Here is a 23,634-nt window from a genome sequence, read left to right as displayed (position 1 = left end):
TATATAGGCCAACTACACTACCCCCTCCCACACTCCATTGATTTGGATTTTCATGATTCTAGGAATTTTTCTTGCTTGTCAATATTTTTTGGATGCTGCTACTTAACGTAACCCTCCCCAATCCAGCTTATCTTTTGGATCAGATCATCATCATTGAGACATTATTGCTACTTCTATTGCTAGGCATATATCGCCAAGTTTTTCAGATTCACGTTCCGAACGTATATATTTTGATATCGGGATCGTTGTTCATTGTAATTTATTTTCTGTTGTTTACGCATGCGTCAAATAGTTTAGCTTTCTTCGCAACCAGAAGCAGTTTGATTGTATATATCTCAAAATATACAGGCACCATGTCTTACAGAGACTTGAGAAGTATGTAGATTATTCGCATATTTAAGCTGGTATCATATTTTATACAGGAACACTGTATTGCATGCCTCAGATGTTATAAAAAATTCTCAAATGTTAGCCACAGTATAGATCTTATTGTTTGGTATAATGTTTAAAATAATGTTTTATATCTGTTTTACTCTATTGTTTCTTTTAATTCATACGTCCAAATCGATAATTTGTTTATATTTTCTTCCACTGGTTTGTTACTATAAATGCGGGCATGTTTTACTTAACTTTAATAAATTTCTATGTTGTTTACTTTTTCCATCAGATTTCACGGAGATGATGAGGGCCTTGGGATATCCAAGACTAATCTCCATGGAAAATTTTAGAAACCCCAACTTTCCTTTAGTTGCAGAAGTAATGCGATGGCTTGTCAAAAGGTAAGTTAAGGTTATCACATTTATCTGCAGGTGGTTGAAATTAAGACAGAGTGTTCACACCATTTACCACTTGCTTACTTTAGTTGATTTCTCTGTGTATTTTCAGATATGACCCGAATGCTGACATTCATTGTGACATCGACACAGACCAAGACAGAGTCATTTTTATAAAAACTGTGGCAGAATTCATGGTTAGTTTGATGTTTCACGTGATTGACAAAGAGGCAAAGACTATTATGGATAAAATCTCATTTGCATAGATGCTCTTTCATTATAGGCAATATTGTCTGAAGCATTTGTCAAATTTATTTTTAAGTAAAGCATGTACAATATTTTAATTTATTATTTAATTACTTATAAGACACTATTTTTTTCACCCAAGGTGTAGCAAACTTGAAATCTGAAACCCAGCAATAATACCTAAGCTCCTACATTGTATTTAAACACAATTCAGTTATAAAACTTGGCATTTTAGCACACAAAAGCCCATATCAAGATGAACACAAAGAAGTTATACCAGTCTGATGGGTATGCTGTTAAGGAGATGCTGAAGGTTACCTCCATGTTGTACAATGCCATGAAGACCAACTCATCCAGCCAGTCAGAGACTGACAATGAAGACGACTCATCACATCTTTCATTTGATATCTCATCAAAGGTAAAATGGCAGTTGTGAACACTATTATCCCCAAAATTGTCAAACTTTGCTGGTCTCTCCTGCTAACAATTTTTATTTGAGTCATGTAACAGGTACTTTTTAAACTCAGACCATTTAATTTTCTTCTCTAGATTAATGATTTAAAAGAAGCAAGAAGACTGGCATCAGAAATAACCACCAAAGGAGCAACTTTATATGATCTTTTAGGCAAAGAAGTGGACCTAAGGGTAAGTTATATATTAGTCTCTAAAGCTTGAAATTAGTCAGATTTAGAGTAAATAAACATAAAAGTAATGAAAAACAATTAAAATTGGTATTGATGAAACCACAGTTATGATATTTAGTTTATGACTTTAAATTGATAATTTAAGTTTAATCTTAAGTACCGGGACCTGTACTCATTTTTTGTTATCTCTTTAGGAGCAAAGATCCATTGTGATAGCAAAGTCACTGGAAATCAATGAAGTTGAGGGTGGAATCACTGGTTCAATCAAAGGAGTTGAGGTAAGTCATTTACTGAAAGAATGCTATGTAATATCATTGTATATTATAATCAAATCATTAACAAAGTGAAAATATATCATATGATATATGTTTTTCTTTTGGTGTGATTTTTTGCAGAATGAAATAAAGAAATACCTTATGCAGTTGGACAATGTGGCATCAGATGAAGCTAATTTAGAAGCTAAAATAGAGAAAAAGAAAAATGAACTTGAGAGAAATAACAAGCGATTACAAACTTTACAAAGTGTCAGGTATTCAATTATTATTATTATCATATCTTCAACAAATAGAGATAAGATTCATTTGTCTCCTTGTTTTTTGTTTATCTAACTAATAGTGGTTTATTTACATGGGCATAAAATTTTGCAATTTGAATACACTAAGGTAATGACCTTTATCTTGACTCTTGTTATTTGGGAGATTTCAAAGTAATTCCCTAAGGAATCCCCTTTTGAAGTAATGATACAAGAGATAAACAGTTGCAACTTCAATTTTGGCTTTTTGGTACATGTATTAACATCAAACTAAGCAAAAAGTAAGCACCCCACAAAAAAAATTATTAAATGGATTAGTATGATGCTTACTGTGGTAGCCAAAGTGTTGACTTGATAAAATAAAGCATGAGATTTCTACTAGCATGAAACAAGTAGTTTATCTTCATTTTAGACCTGTATAACTATCATACAGTGTATACGAACTGAATAATTTGTTAATTAGAATCAGCGCTGTAAGGTAACTTGAACATGGACTGAGTTGCAATTTGTTTCACAAACAATTCCAGTACATTTTGATCATGATACTGTGTAGTAGGTTAATACCTGTAGTAGATTAAAACTGGGGGTTTTCCACATTTTCATTACTGGTGGTTAGTATTTTATCTATTATCTTGAATGTTTATGTTTGTCATAATTATGCAATGAAAATGCATATCAAAAGTTGTTTATTTGAACTTTGGATTATTTAGTGATTAATACTATTGTAGATCACTTGTTTAGTGTTTAAAAGCACAAGTTTTCTTTGGTTCATTATGAACCTGACTTATTTTGTAAGCGGAGCTCAGTTCATAATGCATCAGTGTTCATGATTTGGTTGTCAGTTCCTTCTTATTGATCTGTTTTAGACCAGCCTATATGGATGAGTATGAGAAGCTAGAGGAAGACCTTCAGAAGTTGTATGAAGTGTACATGGAGAAATTCAGGAACCTGACCTACCTAGAAGCCCAGCAGGAAGAGTATAACCGGGCAGAGCAAGATAAGTTTGAGGTAAAGGGTCACCACATTCAAGGTCTCTAATTCAAAGTCACAACAGAGAGTTCAAAGTCACTGATGATACAAAGTCACCACAGATAGTTAAAGGTCACTGATACAAAGTCACCACAGAGAGTTCAAGGTCACAGATACAGGAATGAATTCAGGATCATTAAAACAAATAAAGACACACTTTCCCACAAAGTTGAAGGTTACTGATATAAACAAAGTTACCAAAGAAAGTCAGGAACCTTTGAAATTAATTTGCAAGATCTGAGAGAGTTCCCAGTAAAGTAATATTTTACCTTTAGACTAATGAAGAACACTAAAGGGATTGCTATAGCTAATTATAAACTGAAGCTTGATATAATACTCGTACAGTTGATATCTTAAAATTTTGAAGGAGACAGAGGAAAAATTGAAACAGATGGCAGATCGCTTGAAGAGTGAAGAACACAACCGCCAGAAGATCATGCCTGATGACATCGGTAGGATACAATGTTATATATATTTTTACAGTGTGATTTGATTACGTGTGAAATAAAGGACACGTTGTAATAGGGTTTATTTTTTGTTCAGATCTTTCTCGTAATTCTGACGATGATTTGGACGAGTCTGATGATGAGGATGAGGTGCAACAGCCAACCAGGCAGCGACCTGACGGTTAGTGATTGAATCATAGAACAGATCCCTTATCTGAGTGATAGAATCGTAGCATGGAATCCCTGTCCTTGTTATAGGACAATTCTATTACTCCACCTGAGTGATAGTATTGTAGAATGGGTCCTGGTTAAATATACCTTAATAGTAAAGGATAACATTAATCTGAATACATGTAATGAAATCATTATGGTAAACAATCGGTAAAATAACCTTAGCATGGAGTAAAATGTCTAAGCCTGGATTTCTTGCCCAGACCGCATTTTAAATGGTCAAATTACCGGTAAGTAGACTCAGTGTTGCATTTAGCGTTGTTTTTGATTTACAGTACCCTGAGTATGTGTTGTATATGACATACAGTATCAGTTGGTTTATATCATTTTGTTATTTCTGTTCTCTACAGGCTTTATGATCAGTCATACATGCAGTAGTTTATAACAATTACATAAATGAACTATGTTGTTTGTTGCTTGAACTATCAACAGTTAACAACATGAAGTATCATTTAATTTTAAGTACACCAGTAAAATTATGCCTCATATAAAGTATTGAGAGTTATTGTGAATTCTTAAATGGCTTTTGAGATACATTAACTTTAGCATCATTTGAAATATGTAAAGTGTCATTAAGCTGTTTGCACTTTTCTTTCATGGAATCCATTTTGCTTTGAACGTAAGGTCAGTGCCTAGAAGATGACCTTGTGTGAAGTTGACACACTTTTAAAATCGCACCTGAAAAAACCCTGCTGTTAAATTAATAATAATCAGATAAAAAACATGCAACACTTGTGTGATTCAAGCAATATCTTCTCAAACACTTGATTTCAATAAGTACACAGGAACACATTGAAAAGCAGTATAACGACTCGAGGGAAGAAACCACTGCCCACAAGTGCTGAGATTTTGATTCACATTTTACTCGTCAAGAAATCATGTTACTGTAAATCAGTCGGTATATACTCAAATTAATAATGTTATCTATTTTGAGATATTTTTTAGTGAAGCACTGAACAAAAGCATTACATTTGGAAAATTTATTTAGTTTGTGTTTCATGAGTCTTAATAATTATGTGAAAATAAAATTTACTGTTAACTTATGTATTTATTGATATATAAAAAGTGATTTACAGTATACACTAGCTGATATTGAATGGAATAAAATCATGAACTGTACTTGTTAGCAACCTATGAAAGAATATAATTCACATTCTAGGGGCATAGGCACTTGACAACATTAAACATCTTCTTTCACTGATAAAATTAGAAGTTAAAACTGTTTCAAAGTATATTTCAAAAATGATATCGTATTTGAAGTCAGAGAAAATTTATTTCTTGTTTAAATACCTTATTACCATATAATAAAAATATTTTTTGTTAAGAATTTCTTTCCCTTGTATGATGTTATTGAATGTTTTGTTATAATTTGTATTTTGTTTTCTATTTTTATTTTGTTTTTTAAATTTTATGCAAGGTTAGTATTTTTCTTTTAGATAAAATTTACACATTTACAGTCTGTGGAGATAAATCTCAACAGCAATTGACAATAATATTGCCTTAAGGATGACATTTATGTAAACAACATCCTTTATGCAATAATCTTTTGCGATTGTTACCTTTTCCTATTAGAATTAAGTGTCTCTGACGTCTTTGTAAATTTTGCGTGGTCTCTGTTTTACAGCAGCAGCTGGGGAAAGGAAGCAGAGAGTGATGGGATCAATGCTTGCTGATGCTAGTGACGTAAGTAAAAGTAGTAACAATGGTTAAAATACAGATCTCCATAAAAGGGCAAAGAGATTTGACAATGACCCTTTGATGGTCATGTTTCGTCATTTCAGAGCTTTGCTCTTATATTGAGATCGGTATTACATGTATAATATTAATCTTATTGCATTTTTAAAGATCAGAGACATCATTGTTTAAACATATTACATTTTACCAGCACTTATACCAGTATGTGTACTTTCACCAATTTCTTTTTATTTTGCTAGGATGATTCTGAAATAGACCTTGATGATGATGATGAGGATGATGATGATGACGACGACGACGATGATGATGACAATGACAATGTGAATGAAGACGATGAGATTGATGACAATGACTTTTAAAGCAAATCTGTGATATAAAATGAGACCTGTTTATTTATTGAAAGACTGTAACTATATGTTTAATAGGAAAATTATGGTTGTCAAAACTGTAGTTGTGAGATTAAAAAAAGTATCAGAAATATTGCATTGTTGTATTTTGATATACAGTTGTATAATAATAGTCATGTAAATCTCCACCTGTCAGATGAGAATTGTAGAAAATTGTAGTTGGCATGGTCATATTTTGGTCAAAAATTATTTTTCCAATTTTAATGTTTACAATGCCCCAGTAAGGCATTTTTAATAGGCAACCACAATTGGAATGTCATTCGTTGAGTTATAAGTGAGTTACAGAGCTTTCAATTCAAAGCTTTTGTTTACATATTGAATGTTGGAGTGAAAATTCCAGTTTTATACTTAAAATGAATGTGTAAATACATGTTAGGAACAATTTATTTATGCTTAAAATGAATAAGAAGATGGACAAATCAGCTTGAAAAAGACTTTTACTGGCATATTGAACCTATGTAAACAAAAACAGCACAAGCCTTGTTTATATGGCAAAAGATTGTGTGCCCTGTATCTTGCTCACAACTCTACGACTGACTCTCAAATTTCATTTGATCTTTAGAAATGCATTCTTAAAGCACTGTAAATAATAAAAACAGAAAAATAGAATTTGACCAAAATCGTGACCATGCCCCTTTAATGACCATATCTAAGTATAGTTCCAATGTGGATTTGGTTGATGATTTTCAAAGTTTTTAAGGTAGGTACGTGCCCTGTGATGGCCATTATCTACATGCAAGATTCTAAAGGTTCAATCTTTACCAAACTTCAGTGATAAATCTGTAGCTATTGATTTTATCCTTAGCTAGACAACATTGAGATGGTGACCATTTAAATAATAGAACATAAGATAAAAGCATTTCAGAGGATTTTGACATTGACCCAAAAGTTTTAAGGTTGGCATAGAACTTTAAGTCAAGCTCATTACCCATTACTAACCTAACTTGCTAACAGGCTTTTTTGGGTTTAATATGAACAATAATTTGTGGTCTAAAACTGGATCTTAAAAAGATCTCCTATGACCTTCACATTTGAACTTGAAACTTGGTTTAAGGTCGTTGCACAATTTACCAGAAACTCTGTTTATGTGAAGAATGAGCCAGATAGGGCTAAGGGGAGAGTAAATATGCTGTGAAAATTATTTTTTTGTTGCATGGTCTGATAGACATTAATTGAACATTGACTTAGAATCGTCATTCAAGGTCACTGTACACCCCTTAACCAAAGACAATCTTTGAGTGAAGTATGAGCCAGAATGCAACAAGGAGAGGATAAATGATCTGGACAAGGATTTTTTGGATAATTCTGTTAGTATGATTTTAACCTAGAAACTTGGTTTAAGGTCAATGCACACCCTTAACCTACAGTCAATCTGCAGGTAAAGTATGAGCCAGATTGGGCCAAGGGGAGAGAGGATATGCCCCCAATAAGTAATTATGGATGGACAGACAAACAAGAGATGAACAGAAGGATCAATATATGGTGCCTGAAGGGTGTGGCCCTTAATAATGCATCCTTAATTGCATAGAATTTTGCCTTTAAGGGTGCATAACATTTTTATGGGAATGTTTACCTTTTTGGGATATTTCAGATGAGGAAGAAGCAAAACTAACTCCTTTAAAGATATTCTAAACACTTAATATGTTACATTACATACATCAATAGAATGATAAATACCGGTAGATGAATTTTGTAAATACTAAACAACCCTTTGCCTCTAACACATATATTCTAAATTCAAAAGGGTCAAAATTCCCAGAAAATAATGGAATCGTAATTCCCTGGAATATATACATCTTCACAGTGTCGTAAACATCTACAGAAATTCCTTGCAGCAGTTTAAGAGTATTTGCGCTTACAAACTACATTACTATTTCCAATAAAGGACCAAAATTCCCAGATAATAATGGAATTGGAATTTCCTGGTAATATATGTACATCTACACATTGAGTCCTAAATATTCGAAAGTTTTATGAAATTCTGTGCAGCAATTACGAGGGTTACAAACTGTTCATTATTATATTCCACATAGGGCCAAAAAATTTTGGTTGGAATTCCCCGGATAATATGCACATTAACACATTGTGTCCTAACTACCTACAAAGTTTAACTAAATTCTGTGCAGTTGTGTGAGGATGAACAGGACTGCCGTACTAGTCAAAAATCTACTTCCTTGCTAGTGTACATTAAAAGAGTATATTTGGCACATACTGTACACAGGGAAATATTCGCCCCTGATTTATTTTCGCCCTCATTGTCAACAGGCGAATTTAAGACTGGGTGTGTTACGAAGTCTCAAACTACCGGTATATCTCTTAAAACACATCTATGTCTGGGAGAATTCAAGACGGGGCGAAACTGTTTGCAAGAGTAGAAAGACGAAAATTACATGGGGCAAAAATTACCCTGTATACACACGAGAAAAATAGGCAAGATTATGCCTCTGACTGCAGTACACCCATGCATTTTAAGCTCCTTCTAGCAGCAAACAGTAAAGAAATCAGCCATTTATAGTTCTGTGCATTTTACCGATTGTTGGGAGCTGATTTTAATCAACTCTCCGATGCAGTTACTCTGGCAAACCGAAACTGAAACAGTGTTTGGACCAAAGCACAAATCATCACCGCTGACAAAACTTAGTTCTTGAAAATAATCGATAAATTCGATGTAATGTACGCTGAAACATTTTTTTAAAGGAAACTTATTTATAAATATCTTGGAAATAGTCAGATTTTAAATAGTACGAACAATTCAGAAGTTTTTCGTATGTATTCCTACGCCGGTTCAATATACTCCCGTTCAACCATAGGCTGTCTCCATACATCTCCGACAAGCAGAGAGTCAGTCTATATTTAGAGGTCGCATCATCAAGCTATTATTTGACCTGATATCTCTTACTTGTCAGAGATTAACGGAGATAACCGAGCATCTGATTGAACGAGACTAAAGTTCATTATTGGTTGGATCCATACAATTTTTGAAATATTTCTAATACCGATACATAATTTGATGAAATCAATTCTATTTTTAAATATTATAAAACATGATTCATAAGAGGTTTTCTCGAAATTCTTGTCGGAAAAGTCCGAGAATTCATATTATAAAAATGTGCGTAATTCAAATACAGTTTATAAACTACTTGCCAAGCAAATTAACATATCGATGATTTTAAGATAATAATAATTGATAAAATCAACTCCCATCAGTACTTCAGTACTTTGATTTAAGAAGCATTTACCAGCTTTAGAGCTAAAATCCGGCAACTAATGTAATGAAATTCAGTGCACATAATTAATTGTTGTTAATTTCTTTCCAGTTGCTTTTTCCAGTACTTGATGAAAATATTAGATTCACTAGAGAAAAATTGCTAGAAAATTTTCATTAACATCTCATAAAAACAACTTTTAGTTAAGAAACAATTTAATCCACAAGTCTGCAATGACACTTTTTGAGTAGTTACATGATTTTCATACATGTAATGACATAATAAATAACAGAAAACTCTTGAACAGAACATATTTAACAGTTCATCATTGTAAATTTGAGAAAAGTACAGCAAACTATTTCACATGGATGTACACATATGAATCTGTACTTCTTTTCACTTGTCTACAATTGACTTTTTACATGAAACAGTTAATACTGCTGCAATGGATCCTTTGGCTTTCCTTCCGCTTCATTATGCTGTATTTTTCCATTACCAGTTGTCAATTCCAGGCATGGGAAACTTCAGAGCGAAGTTTTCAACATCTGAGCGCAGATTGTCAATTTTGGCTTTGATTGTCTGATCTGCATCCAGTTTTGCCTTGAAGTCCTTCAGCAGTGGTCCACAGTCCTGCATCGCCTCTTTGGTAATGACAAGACCTGAAAATCCATGACATATTATTGTAAAAACAGTGTTTAGTCACATCCTGATTTGAACAATACCATTCCCAGGTTTGGTGGCAAGCTCAGAAATTGCTTCCTTTTAAGGACAACAACACAATTTCAAATTATATCTACGAGAAAGATCTTCATGAAAACTTAATGAAATAGAGTTGCTGATGGCAATTTATTTCCATTTGTAAAATTAGATTTTTAAAGATTGCATTAATTTTTACAATTTTTTTTAAAATAATCATTTCCTTTGGGGGATATGGTTATGAATAAATGATTTACTTGAAAAACGGTTTTCACTTAAAGTTTGCTAAAAATATGATACCTTTATGAATAAACTCCACAACTTGTTCAAAATCCTTTTCCTTAAAGTCCCTAGAGGTTAGAGCAGGTGCTCCTATTCTCAATCCACTTGGTTTCAGCGCACTCTTATCTCCTGGACAAGTGTTTTTATTTAAAGCTATGCTGACACACTCCAGAACTCGCTCGGCTCGAGCACCATCCATACCATTGGGTCGCAGATCAATCAGGATCAGATGGTTTTCTGTTCCCCCTGTGAACAAGACGAAAACGGAAAAAGTGATACTGTCTGTACTTTGTACTTATATTTTTGCTCTAGTTTAGTTTAGTTCTGTAAGCTGTCATTGTCATTTAGTGAATTTAAGAACAGAGATAATCTAAAATATTACTGTAAGTCACAATTTTATAACAACAACATTAGAGCAACCTAAAAATTGAGCAAAAACCCTTTAGGATTATAATTAGGCTATGAATTAGCACAATATGGTTCTTATCATACCTGTCACTACAGTATATCCTTTTTCCAGGAAGGCTTTGCACATGGCCTGGGCATTTTTGACTACCTGCTGTTGGTAAGCTTTGAATTCTGGTCTGGCAGCTTGTTGTAGGGCAACAGCAACACCTGCAATGTACACACATGTCATAGGCTATAAATAAATAAATTTCTAAAACCTAAACATGTTATCCTAATTTTTTTTCATTTCATGCTATTAAAATTGAAATGATAACTATAAATTTATGTTGGAGATAATCATGGAAAATTTTTTAATCAATACAAGAGTCCTCACAGTGACTCGTGAGAGATTTCTTCAATGAGGAAACTCATTTCATCATTGCTACAATTGTAAATGCCTCCTGATAGTGCAGTATAGGAGATGAGGGGGCTGCCTGTAGTCCATTAGCCCAACTCTAAGCACTTGCCTGCTATCTGGTGGTTATGGGGGCCTCCCTGTAGTCCTGGGAACACTGCCTCATTGATTCTCCTCTCCAAATCATACTTCTCCTCTTTTCCATTTTTCAATTTTCTGACTCCTGAATAAGGAAATTTCAAACTTTCAATGTCACAAACAAAATAAATCTTTTTCATATTTTTTACGATTTTATATAATGTACAAATACTTGCATTGTGAAAAACATAATGTTGCCAAAAACATCTTCATGTGTTAAAGCCTTGGCCATACCTCTCCTGAAGAAAATCATCCCCGACCTCGGTCCTCTCAGAGTTTTGTGTGTTGTGGTAGTTACAATGTCACAATATTCAAAAGGACTTGGGGCAACTCCTGTTGCTACAAGCCCACTCACATGAGCCATATCTGCTAGTACGTATGCACCATTTTCATCTGCTATCTCCCTAAATCGCTTGTAATCAAGGTGCCTGGAGTAACAGCTCACTCCTGCAAAAAAATAGAGAGCAGTCATAGATCACAAAGCTAAACCCAGCTATGTCTTTGATTCTAAGAAAAATAAGTCACATTCAACAACTAAAGCATAAGTATCATATACATGTATCCTTATTATCACTGTGACTTTGGATAGGGCTTTGACGTACTAAAAGAGAGTTGCTCTGAATTCTATAATCTGAGGGGCTGATGCAGAGGGCAAGGTTGACTTAAATTTTAATTTAATTTTTACAACCAAAACATTGAGACCTAATAAAGGAGATATTTAAATCAACCTGTTCACAATCAAATACCTGCAATAATCATGTTAGGGAGGAAGAGTTTAGCATTCTCATGGAGCTGGTCATAGTCAATCAATCCTGTTTTGGGTGACACTCGGTAAGGAAAGGACTCAAAGTAAACGGATGTAGCTGAGATTTTCTTCGTGGGGGTCATGAACCCATGACTTAGATGGCCTCCGTCTGGTAGATGAAGACCCATGATTCTCCCATGAGGCCCGACGACTCCAGTGTAGACCGCAAAGTTTGCAGGTGATCCAGAAAGAGGTTGAACATTGACCCCCCATTCTTCAGGGGACAACCCATACAAATCCAATGCCCTCTTCTGACAAAGCCGCTCAACTTTGTCTATGTATTCATTCCCTCCATAATACCTGAATTTGATATAATAAAAGAAAATGTTGGTGTTAAGCTAAATGACTTTTGTTTCAAAAATGGCACATGCTTTTACCAAGGTAAAACAATCGGTGAATTTTTTTTTACATTTACATTTCCCCATACTTTATCTTTTTTCAAAAAAAAAAAGTTATGTCATCAAACACTATACATTGTAGTGTTAGTTCTCAGATAAAACATATTTAGAATCTAAAACCCAGGTTACAATACAGTTCGTAAATGGGTTTCAAGCCAACGGTCATCTTATCAGTCCTGGGAAAGAACACTGTTCAAACAATTCTTACAGCATGGATTAAATCAAAGTACTGAAGAACTGACAGGAGTTGATTTAGTTGATGTTCATTTATTCTAAAATCAATGATATGTCATTTTGCATGACAAGTACATATAGTTTCTGATTTGTATTTGAATTAAGCACAGTTTTTTAATATGAATTTTTGACTTTTTCGACAAGAATGTCGAGAAACCCCCATATGAATCATGTTAAATGATATTTAAAGATAAAATTAATTCAATCATACTATGTATCAGTAATAGAAATATTTCTCGAAAATTGTATGGATCCAAGCAATATTGAACTCTAGTCTCATTCAACCAAACGCTTGGCTGACACCGTAAATCTCCGACAAGCAAGAGAGAATCTCTGCTTGTCGGAGATTTATGGAGACAGCCGAGTGTGGAGTTGAACAAGACTACTCTGGCGAAGGAATACACACGACTACAAAAAATATCTAAATTGTTCGTGCCATTTAAAATCTGACAATTTTCAAGGTATTTATAAATAAGTTTCCTTGAAAAACAATGCTTTAGTATACATTACATCGAATTTATCAATTATTTTCAAGAACTAAGTCTTGTCAGCAGCGATGATTTGTGCTGAGGTCCAAACACTGTTTCACTTTCGGTTTGTCTGAGTAACTGCATAGGAGAGTTGATTAAAATCAACACCCAGAATTGGCTATTGCCCATTTTCTTTTTTTTAAAACTTATCTTTTAAGCTTACTACTTTCAGTAACAAATGTGTATTAGCTGCAATAATGTAGCCCTCTCCCGATTTTTTTTTTTTTTTTGGGAGAGGGCTACAACTCCATAGGATCTCCGTAATGGTGCAAGTGCGGGAGTGATTCACTCCCGCAACGATTTCGTCTCAAATCGTACGTAAATGACAATAACATTTTCATTTCTTACCTGAACTCAAACATTGTAGATGTCTATGGCATAAATTAATCCAAAAATATCAAGTATAGTCTATATATCGATTATTTTTCGTGAATGTCAACAACGAAAGTTGACTTTGTCCACCATGTTTACTGACCTTGACCGGTTTTATTTTGGGACAGCCAATGAGAATTCAGGAGCGGATCTTGAACTGAATATAGGAATTCCCCTATTTTAAACATAATTAACGCGGTAAATATGAATTTTCCATTATATACCATTTCCTTAAATGATGTTTTAGTGATATAACGAGGAAAGATCGATTATTTACACTGACATTCACGTTAACAAGCCCATCAAAACTCCAAGCGTACATCCCATAAAATCACGCGAGAACTGTCATGGCTGCTGAAAAAGACGACTGGTAAACATGCTGATGTGTTTTATCTGGTTTCGGTTTATATACGGTTAATTTGTTCAACCTGAATTAAAAAATCATTTTATCTAAAGGAAGTCAAATATAAAATCGATCTTTTTGGACCGAAGTCAGCCGCATTAAAAAATTAATTTTGCACCATTACGGAGATCCTGTGGAATTGTAGCCCTCTCCAGTAAACATCAGATATAAAAAATCGGAGAGGGCTACATTATTGCAGTTTAATGTGTATATACTCCAGAATACACATCTTTTTCAGATAGTTTAATAAAACCAGTTACCTTTGGCCTGGCTGACCTTCGGAGTATTTGTTAGTCAGACATGATCCTAAACATTGAAGGACAGCTTTGCTTGTGAAGTTTTCTGAAGCAATGAGTTCAAGTCCTCTCATTTGACGATCCTTTTCTTTCTTTATCAGGTTGTACATTTCAGGATCATCGACTGCAATGTCTTCCTGTAGATTTGTGTAGTCTCCACCTCCATTCATCTTGACATCGGCCATTATCTGTTTCTGGTTCTAAAAAGTACAGTCAAACAATGATATTAACTAAATGAACGTTATAACAAGAGATCACATGGCTCATCACAATAGTTCTGATGTGTACCTTACTAAATTTTAAAACAATACTCTTAACTCTGAGGGTTCAGTGTTCACAGCTTGAAACACTTAAAATGTATGTAAAAATGTTTACATGAAAATATTACAAATAGTAGATCACGAGAAAATTATTTTTTACTCTTTCCCCCAAGATTCATTTGGATGTTGTCATCCCTCCTGTGGCCCCATTTTTTGTGCTGGAGGAGTGTGTCAGGGTTTGAACACTCTAGAATCAACCTAATACATGTATAAGGATGCTTTCATAACATCCCAAATTGTCACATAATACTACACTGTCAATCTTGAGAACAGATAACCTGAAAACAAGAGGTCCATGGGCCACATCAATCACCCGCGACACGGTTCTAAAAATTACTTCTTGTATTCACTTTTATGTGTTCTTAAAAATTTGATTCCATTGTGACATTCTGTGAAATTTTAAGCATTTGGTGCAGTTTCTCTAACAAAAAGATTTTAGGAGAAAAACACCTTATCTTTAATATTTGCAAAATGATCTTCCCTTTTAAAAGAACAAAACGCTTCGGTTGAAACATCCAAGTCAATTTTTTGTGATTGGAATTAGCCTAGTAATTCCAACCTGTGAGAGATGCATGTACATTAATGTTAAAAGTTCACACTGACAATATGAGACAAATTTTGATCAACTCACTCCCTTTAGCTCTGGTGAACTAAAATGATATATTACAGTGTGATTAAATTTGTTTGCAGTAACAAGTACACATATTTCTGGGTTATACACACTGCTATCTTTTCTTTATAAGAGACTTGAGTTTCCTTAAAACAAGGTGAATGTCTTATTTCTAGGTACTGATAGATAATGTCACTGTGTAAGAGCACTATCCATATTCACATTTAAACATGTTACAGCACATTATGTGCTCTGTGGGAAGCTCTCAAGAATATGATTGACTTCCAGCCTGTCTTATTATCAAATAAATAAAGTAAATTTATACATATTGGTAAAGCAAAATAATTTTTCAACCTATATTAGATAATATTTCGCACATTATTTGTAAAGCAAAACATGGCACAGGGATGGCATAACAAAGAATTAAATGCATCAGTTTGTACTCTACAACTGGTCATAAAACTATTGAAAATAGTTCTATATCATCATTTTAAAGTGGATTAGTTAATTTACTTCACTTCAAAGTAAATGAGAGCTCTGTAGCTGTGAGATTGAATCAAGCAAGGTACAAAGTTTTGTTATGTAAACAAGGCTTGGGCATTGTTTATGTTAGAAATTAATTTACTAGATAATTGAAAAATTCTATCATATTTCAAACAAAGTGACACACACAAAAACTGATTCATAGGTTCATCACTAGAAATCACTAAACTGCTAAAACAATCATTTATCAAAATAAAAGTTTTACCAATATATACACCCATGTAAGCAAAATCATGGCTGGACTGTTGCTTACATAACTAATAATTCTGAGCTCTCTCTCTCTCTCTCTCTCTCTCTCTCTCTTGTAACTGTAAAGCATTTTCTAAACATGAAATTGCTTTTATGGTGACCATGATTCTTTACAATTATAGTGCAAGGATATAATGCGAAATGAACAGAGTATCAATATACATGTGCATGTAAAATGTATTTTCAACACAAATGGCTAATGCTCCAATGTGCATCCAGTCCACTTAAAAATATTCATAAAAATTAAATGCATACTTTTGCATCACGTTTTAAAGCAATAAAATAAATTTTCATCAAATAAATTAACCCCCCCCCCCCCCAAACACACTATTGTTCCATTATCGTCAAATGCACATAATGGCATCTTTTCAATATCAACAGATCATCAGGCAACACAATGTTATTTTTAAGCATGTGACAAACAGATTAATTTTATAACTAGTATAGATCAGTGCAGAGAGTACCCTTACAAAGCTTACCGTGTTATTATTCTGTTTCATAACTTTTTCAACAAGCTAAGACGACATGAGTTGACGTTACGCAATAATTTTCAAAGCGTTGAAACTAAAGAAATTTAAGATGATCGTAACAAAATGTAAATACTTACAATGTTTACAAATGTTATTTTCTTTCCCGCCACGTTCTTTATTCACAAACAGTAAGGAAGAACACTAGATGCACATGGCTTATATATTAACAATTGTCCAATCAAAAACTTTGTACATTGATATCTATCCAAATAGAGAACCAGTCAACCAATCCAAATAGTTCTCTTAAAATACTTTATGTTTGTTTCATTGTACATAAAAATTTCGATCGGTTGTAGTCATTATATGGCACGGATTGATAATTTTAATATTTACTAACAGATCTTACTATCTTAATGAAGTTGGTAAAACTATATAAAACAGTAGATTTTGCCTATGGATTAAAACAATTCCGTCGGAGGTGAAAACCGAATTGTTTTATGTATGAGTTACTAGAAAACTGTTTATGGGGGTAGAGGGGTCATATCAAACGAGTAAAAACTGACGGTAAGGAATTGAAGGCTTTTCCTGCTATGCCTACCACTTTTTATGTGTAATACTATCTGATAGGGTGTGAAAATTAATTCATTGTTTTGAAACAGAATCATATCTCTTACATTATTCAGTATTTAACGATCTCTTCTTTTATCTTTTGGGTTGCCAGATAACATCAAACCAAAACTGCTTAAACCCACTCTGTATACCGAGTGGGTTTAAGCACTTTTAATAATTATGGTATAGTTATTAGTCTTATTTATTATTAATAATCTTAATTTTGAATATATATTTTAGGTTTGTTATTTGTATATTAACAACTTTGTATTATATAGCCTATATTATTTTATAGTGGAAAAGCGTTTGTAATAAGCCCTCATTCATTCCTTTAAATCTACTATATATGGATTTTGGTAACTAAATGTATAATAAAATACATGTATACATGAACTATATATTTTTTTTTATTATAGATATCCCAGACTGAGAACAAATATAAGTGGATATGTGATAATATGAGAACATAACGAGGTAAAATACATAAATAACCCCTAAAAACAAATGAAACTTCTCTAGAATGGCTCTTAAATCAGTCATTTTCAGAGACAAATAATGTACGTTTTAATTCACATATTACGACATGTTGCTTAATTACTATATAAATCATTACAAATATGTAATACCTCTTTGCAAAGTTTAGAATCTCTTGAATCAGATGCGCAAATACCGGTACATGTACAATACTGCATAAGCTGAAGAATTTTTAAAGTATTCATATATGTTTACATCAACCGAGTATGATTCCCTCTTAGTATTTCTTATAGAAACTTAATACTTAATTCATAGTCTATAGAAACAGCCAGACTGAAATCTTCATGCCCCATTTATGGATTGGTTGAAATATACAGCGACTGAAACTGACAGGACTGAAATCTATACCCCCGTTTATCGATTGGTTGAAACCTACAGCAACCCAAGAAAAATCACAGGCTGCATGAAATAATCATGATGATGATGTCAGATTTAAATTCCCAGAGGAGACGAATTGGCTGTTTCTTTTAGCTAACATACTAATGTACATGAACAGTAATTTAAATTAGTGAATTTTACTTACTTTTTACAATCAATTTATTAATTTGTAAAAAGAATGATGTAAATCTAAACAATAAAATGCTTTGATGATTCTTGCAGGTTTATGAAGGTAGCAATCATTGCAGAAAAAATTTACATAAATTTGTATTTTTTCTGCAATGTCGTCACCTTCACATCCCACATAAATCACCAAAGTTTACATAACTGACAAAATGTTGTACATACATGTAATTTAAAATGTGCATGTACATCATTGAGTATTCTTCATAATTCAATAGTGAAGTTTTAAAAACAATCTGTTTAGATCTGGAACTATACATTGTCATCATAAAATAATCTCAAAGTTCCCAGTAGCATACTGTAAAAAGTTTGTTGTTACAATACTAGTTTGGGTAAGTTTTGCAGTAATTAAGCCTTTAATTATTCTAAATAATGCAAAATAACCTTTATATGATCTCAGAATAACAGATTAGAACTAATGATACCATTGACCTATCATGGTTGATTGTTGACTTTCGTTTGTCCCAGTTGACCCAATTGTTGTTTTTATTAATAAACACACATACCTGTCAATGACAAACAATTGAAATTCAATATCTGGCAAAATTTTCTTCCTTTACATGTCCAATCTCTTCATTTTAAATATATAATACTAGATGAAACCCAGAACAAGCATGGAAATTAACATTCTACACATTGATATGATACAATGCTTAATATGTTGACCTATATATATATATTTTTTGTGTATATACTTTGTCCGATATTTTTTTCTTAATTGCTTTCTTAACTTATTTTTAAAAATTGAAATAACAATTGCATGGCTGGATATTTAGAGGAGCGGGCAGGGATGAAAAATCTGAACTGAAGTGGATAATATATACATGTACATGGCCTTAATTCTGTTTGTTGCAGCTGACTGACAAAAGAATTTTTTTTTAAATTTTATATATCAAACCAGTGAGTGGGTATTTAGTGATCTCTCTCTAAATTTGGTACTGTAGGTCAAATTTTAATAGAATTTGTATCATTTATTATTATTCTACCATAATGTTTATAATTACCGGTATAATGTCAGATAAAAGTCTGTTTTTGAAAAGAACAATGGGGGGGGGGTCACCTCCATTAAATACCGTTTTATTCAAACATCATGTAAAACAGAATCTGTTCTTGTTTACAAATTAATGTCCAAAGTTTACTACCAATCTGTCGTGGTATAAAATGTATGAAATGCAAAAAAAACCGCTATTGTATATCATTATGGCACAGCAAATTCAAAAAAAATGAGCTAAACATAGTTTCACATTGTATAAATTAGGTTTATCGACTGGTAAAAAAATCTTTACATCGTAATGTCCTTTGTTATATAGAGCAGGGACATTTGAGATGGTCTCTATCAAACTAGCTGAATAGTGTACCAGTAATAGGTAATGATTTGATAAGCTAATGACTGAACAGCAATACAGTGAAAAAGGTAAATCCATTACATCATAATGCTGTTGATGCAATTTATCATAGAAGATGGTCTTGATAAGATTGCTTGATCCATGTCTTAGAAATTAAATGGAGTATCGGTATATCAAAGACCTGATTCTGAGGTTCAAAAACTAAATATAAATAATGATTTTTTTTGCAGCCTTTCAGAACTGAGTATCTGGAGCAGCTAGCATGCAGGTCCTGAGGCAGTGCTGTGAACTGTGCTTTGCACCCAATACTGTTTCCAGATTTGTCCGCATTTTTCCTCGAGCAGCTCTCTTTTTTCTAGTTTTACATATTGTTATTCTAATCATCACTGGTAAGAAATTTTCATCTGTAAATATAAATATATTGACATACTCTGCCCTAGTATATGTTTTTGTTAATACTCATAAAAAAAAACTCAGTGCCCAAACTACAGTGTACATTCATTGATCTGTTAAACCAGAGAAAAGTTTGCCAAAAGAAAGCATAGGTTGATGATGTATTTCATTATTTTCATGCCAGTCAATGCATCTGTATCAGCTCCTATTGATTGTATATGCATGAACAATCAAACTAAAATTAGAACTTCCATCTGCTCCTCGGTTTACTGTACGTTGCCTAGGCATATAAAAAATCGGGGAGCAGATGGAAGTTCCAATTTCAATAAGATTGATATATGAACTACCAAAATTTTCTTGATCTTTCATATTGATCTTAACGTATGGTTTTATTTCAGTGCTTCCAATATAGTAAAAGACTTAATATTGGTTTGTTAACTCGACATTATTTTTTCTTGATGAAATTTCCTACAGACTTAACTTCTTTACACTCTTTCTTTTATTAACAACTAATTGCCAAACAAAGCAAGTTAGTACTATTTAAGGTGGAATAACACACCTGGAAAAAATCACATGAATTAACAATAAATTATTTGATTATGAAAGATATTATGAAAAATAAACTGTACATACGTCAAATAAGCGAAAAATTTGCAGTTTGGGGATAAAAAATGAATATCAAAAATTAAATTCTGTAAGTAACAGCAAAAGCCTCCAACAGATTTGAACTCGGGATGTACGGATCACAAGCCCAACACTTTAACCACCCGGCTATGAAGTAAGGTACATGTTGCTGTCGATAAAATCTTTTTAATATAAAGAAATGTCGTTTCGATCAAAGGTCAGCCATTTTGTGACGATGTATTATTCCACTTTAACTGTAAGTCTTGCTGTAAGTTAAGTACCAACACTGGGTTTACTTTGGAAGCTCACCTGTACTTCACCTGTACTTTTAGATCATCAGAAACTCACAATCCCTCTCCAAAACACTGAACAACTAGTAAAATTGTAATAAAATACAAAGAAACAGTTCTTAGGTTCTGTATAGAATCAGTGTAGATATATGTATATAAACAGACAAGTTGATAACAATAATTAATTAAGCAAATAATTATTCCTTACCTGTCTGATATACAGTTGGTCTTATCAGGCAGTATTAAAGTACTCACTCCCCCTCTCACAATTATTATTAAGAAGAAAACTTCTAGTTTAAATTAGTATGATTGAATTTATATCACAGATCTCTAATGTAATCTTCAAGTCCCAATACATGTATATTCATAACCCTAGCTTCAATATCAGAATCTATTATAATTTCAGTGATAAACTATGCAAACCGCAAAGAGCCATTAGATACACAGAAACATGATGTCTTGGCTGAGGATGATTTGGGATATGTGAAGCTTCCACATCCTCCACACTCAGCTGAGGATAATAAGGTTTAGCAATTTCTACAATTCAAAGCACAAAGTATAAGCGACAAAAACATTTACTTATGCAACATAAAACTATCTGAATTTTGTAAGACTATAACCCTTTCTATATTTTGGGTGTATGTACAGTTTATCAATTGGTCGAAACCTACAGCAACCTAAAAAAAATCACACACTGTACTTAATAATCATGATGCGAGACTCGAAGTCCAATAGAAGATGATTTGGCTGTTTCTTTTAGCTAACATACTGTTGTACATTAAGAGTAATTAAGTGAATTTTACTTACTTTTTACAATATGTTAATCAATTCAAGTTAAAAGAAAGATGTAAATACAGTCAAACTTTGTTATCTCAAACTAGATGGGACTGTTTAAAAACTTCGAGATATCTGAGTATTTGAGATATTGAGGGTAAAATACTTTTAAAAATAAGTAGTTGGGACTTACAAATCCCTTCGACATATCCATTGTATTCAAGATATCAGTGTTCGAGATATCAAAGTTCAACTGTATCAACAATAAAATGATTTCCTTGATGATTCATGAGGGTTATGAAAATCGCGATCATTGCAGAAAAAATTGACACTACCTGCTAATGCAGTTTATGTATTGTTTCTGCAATGTGCCACCTTTATATCCCCCATGAATCATCAAAGAAAGCATTTTATAGTTTATATGTCAAGAATTTAATTTCTCGGTTTATTTAAACCATGGGAAGCACTGAAGCTTTCATTGAATTTTGTTACTTGTTTCCACAGTAGACTATTTTAGAATTTACTTAAAATAATAATTTAGTTGTGAAAGTTTTATGTGTGTATATTGCATTTTCAGGAAAATAATATGAATCATAAACGAAAAGGCAGAGTGAAGCGAGTTGATGTTGTGAAGTTGGCAAATGAATGACCCTTGCCCAACAAGAAATCCTGTGTATTATCTGTTTCAGCATTTTTACATACATGTATCCTGTTCTTTTTTTGTAAACATATATATGTATATCAATGCCTTTTATGAAATGCAATTAACTATAGATAGATTCAAGATTTAAGCTGCTGTTGCTTTGATCTCTTTGTATGGTATGAATATTGTTATGTACTTTACATATTAATTGCACATGATGATACAGAAATTGTAAAAATTAATCCTGAAATAAATGAGCACTGCATCTTTTATTCCATTATGAAGTTCAATGAATCTGCAAATTAAAATATTTCATTGTAAAAGTGTGTCGATTCAATATCTTCATTGACAACATAAATTATTATAAATTATGTGTTTCAATTGAAAGAAGATGGGTGGATAAGGCGTGTAAAATGCCCATACGCGGTCGGACAGGCTACTGAAAAATTAAAGTATCAATAAATCTGATGGTTTTTTTTTAAATCATTGAAAACAATATATATTTAACGAATTATTGATTTTTAACCTATAGGTATGTTCAATACTTGGAATATGTTGACTCAAACAGGCGTGTACATATCAAAACCTGCAAATACTGTCATTTTTTAGAACTTCAGGGGATTTTCTTTTATAGAGTGGGTCTTTGCTCCATATTTTTCTCATAGTCTAATTAAGGTCGGTTAGAAAACAAGCCGATTTCAATCAACAAAAACGTGGAGAGATGACCCACTGTACATTAAAAATATCATTTTGTATCCCAACAATTGAACGTTTTGAAAAAATAATACAAGTACGGTAGTTCGTGACCTTAGTCACACATAATATTTAAAAAGCCTACTTTGTTGTGTCTGAAATGGCTCAGTGGTTAGAGCACCTGGCATAAGCTAACCTTATATATATAGGGTTTTTATGATACGGGTTCGATACCACCATAATTTCCGACAATATTTTTTTTTCTTATTTTTTGTTAAATATATTAAAAACTGACTGTAGTTAGAAATTTTGCTTTTGTAAAGTTTTATTATAATATATTTGAATAGATTTAATTGGGGAAACAAATTCAAAATTGTATTTCACTACTAAACCGAATGGGCATTTGCGCCATCTTAAATTATTCCCCCATCTTCTTTTCCGTATTAAATGGGCATGGTCTCGATTTTGGTCAAAAATTATTTTTCCGATTTTAATGTTTACAATGCTTTAGTAAGGCATTTTTAATAGGCAACCAAAATTTGAGTGTCATTTGATGAGTTATAAGCGAGTTACAGAGCTTACAATTCTTCTCTATGTAAACAAAGCGTTTGTTTACATTTCGAATGTTGAAGTGAAAATTCCAGTTTTAGACCTAAAATAAATGTGTAAATCGTTAGAAACTGTTTCTTTATGCTTTAAATAAATAAGAAGATAGACAAACCAGCTTTAAAAAGATTTTTTACTGGTATATTGAACCTAAGTAAACAAAAACAGGGCACGAGCCTTGTTTTACAAGACGAAGAATTGTGA

At 32.7% G+C, this 23,634-nt stretch overlaps 3 protein-coding genes across 7 annotated transcripts; 2 read left to right on the top strand and 1 right to left on the bottom strand.

Annotated features, from left to right (window-relative positions):
- The first annotated feature begins 277 nt into the window (after positions 1 to 277).
- LOC128167840 (clusterin-associated protein 1 homolog) lies at positions 278 to 6,076 on the top strand. 2 transcript variants are annotated; one of them, XM_052833770.1, is made up of 12 exons: positions 278 to 375; positions 668 to 779; positions 886 to 970; positions 1,255 to 1,437; positions 1,569 to 1,664; positions 1,858 to 1,941; positions 2,059 to 2,192; positions 3,062 to 3,203; positions 3,592 to 3,676; positions 3,768 to 3,851; positions 5,532 to 5,584; positions 5,836 to 6,076. In XM_052833770.1, exons 1-12 carry the CDS (start codon positions 354 to 356, stop codon positions 5,953 to 5,955), a joined length of 1,200 nt encoding a protein of 399 aa, XP_052689730.1. In that variant the 5' UTR covers positions 278 to 353; the 3' UTR covers positions 5,956 to 6,076. The 2 variants fall into 2 exon arrangements, with proteins under 2 accessions (XP_052689730.1, XP_052689729.1); XM_052833769.1 differs by having other exon boundaries at positions 5,526 to 5,584.
- A 3,330-nt stretch (positions 6,077 to 9,406) lies between these two features.
- LOC128166375 (serine hydroxymethyltransferase-like) lies at positions 9,407 to 16,636 on the bottom strand. Its single transcript, XM_052831485.1, has 8 exons — positions 16,495 to 16,636; positions 14,130 to 14,365; positions 11,874 to 12,232; positions 11,362 to 11,574; positions 11,102 to 11,212; positions 10,680 to 10,802; positions 10,206 to 10,433; positions 9,407 to 9,868 (listed from the first exon to the last, which is right to left on the bottom strand). The coding sequence occupies exons 2-8, from the start codon at positions 14,348 to 14,350 to the stop codon at positions 9,702 to 9,704; spliced, it is 1,422 nt and encodes a 473-aa protein (XP_052687445.1). The 5' UTR covers positions 14,351 to 14,365; positions 16,495 to 16,636; the 3' UTR covers positions 9,407 to 9,701.
- Positions 16,637 to 16,861: 225 nt separating this feature from the next.
- LOC128166376 (uncharacterized) lies at positions 16,862 to 22,403 on the top strand. 4 transcript variants are annotated; one of them, XM_052831486.1, is made up of 5 exons: positions 16,862 to 16,921; positions 17,383 to 17,440; positions 19,638 to 19,796; positions 21,121 to 21,239; positions 22,066 to 22,403. In XM_052831486.1, exons 3-5 carry the CDS (start codon positions 19,670 to 19,672, stop codon positions 22,135 to 22,137), a joined length of 318 nt encoding a protein of 105 aa, XP_052687446.1. In that variant the 5' UTR covers positions 16,862 to 16,921; positions 17,383 to 17,440; positions 19,638 to 19,669; the 3' UTR covers positions 22,138 to 22,403. The 4 variants fall into 4 exon arrangements, with proteins under 4 accessions (XP_052687446.1, XP_052687447.1, XP_052687448.1 ...); XM_052831487.1 differs by lacking the exon at positions 16,862 to 16,921 and adding an exon at positions 17,129 to 17,149; XM_052831488.1 differs by lacking the exon at positions 16,862 to 16,921 and adding an exon at positions 19,372 to 19,428 and having other exon boundaries at positions 17,400 to 17,440.
- Positions 22,404 to 23,634: the final 1,231 nt, after the last annotated feature.

This window comes from Crassostrea angulata, chromosome 10 (genome assembly GCF_025612915.1).
Source record: "Crassostrea angulata isolate pt1a10 chromosome 10, ASM2561291v2, whole genome shotgun sequence".
Classification (NCBI taxonomy): Eukaryota; Metazoa; Mollusca; class Bivalvia; order Ostreida; family Ostreidae; genus Magallana; species Magallana angulata.
The sequence above is the reverse complement of the archived record's forward strand: the minus strand, read 5'-3'. Positions and strand labels throughout refer to the sequence as shown.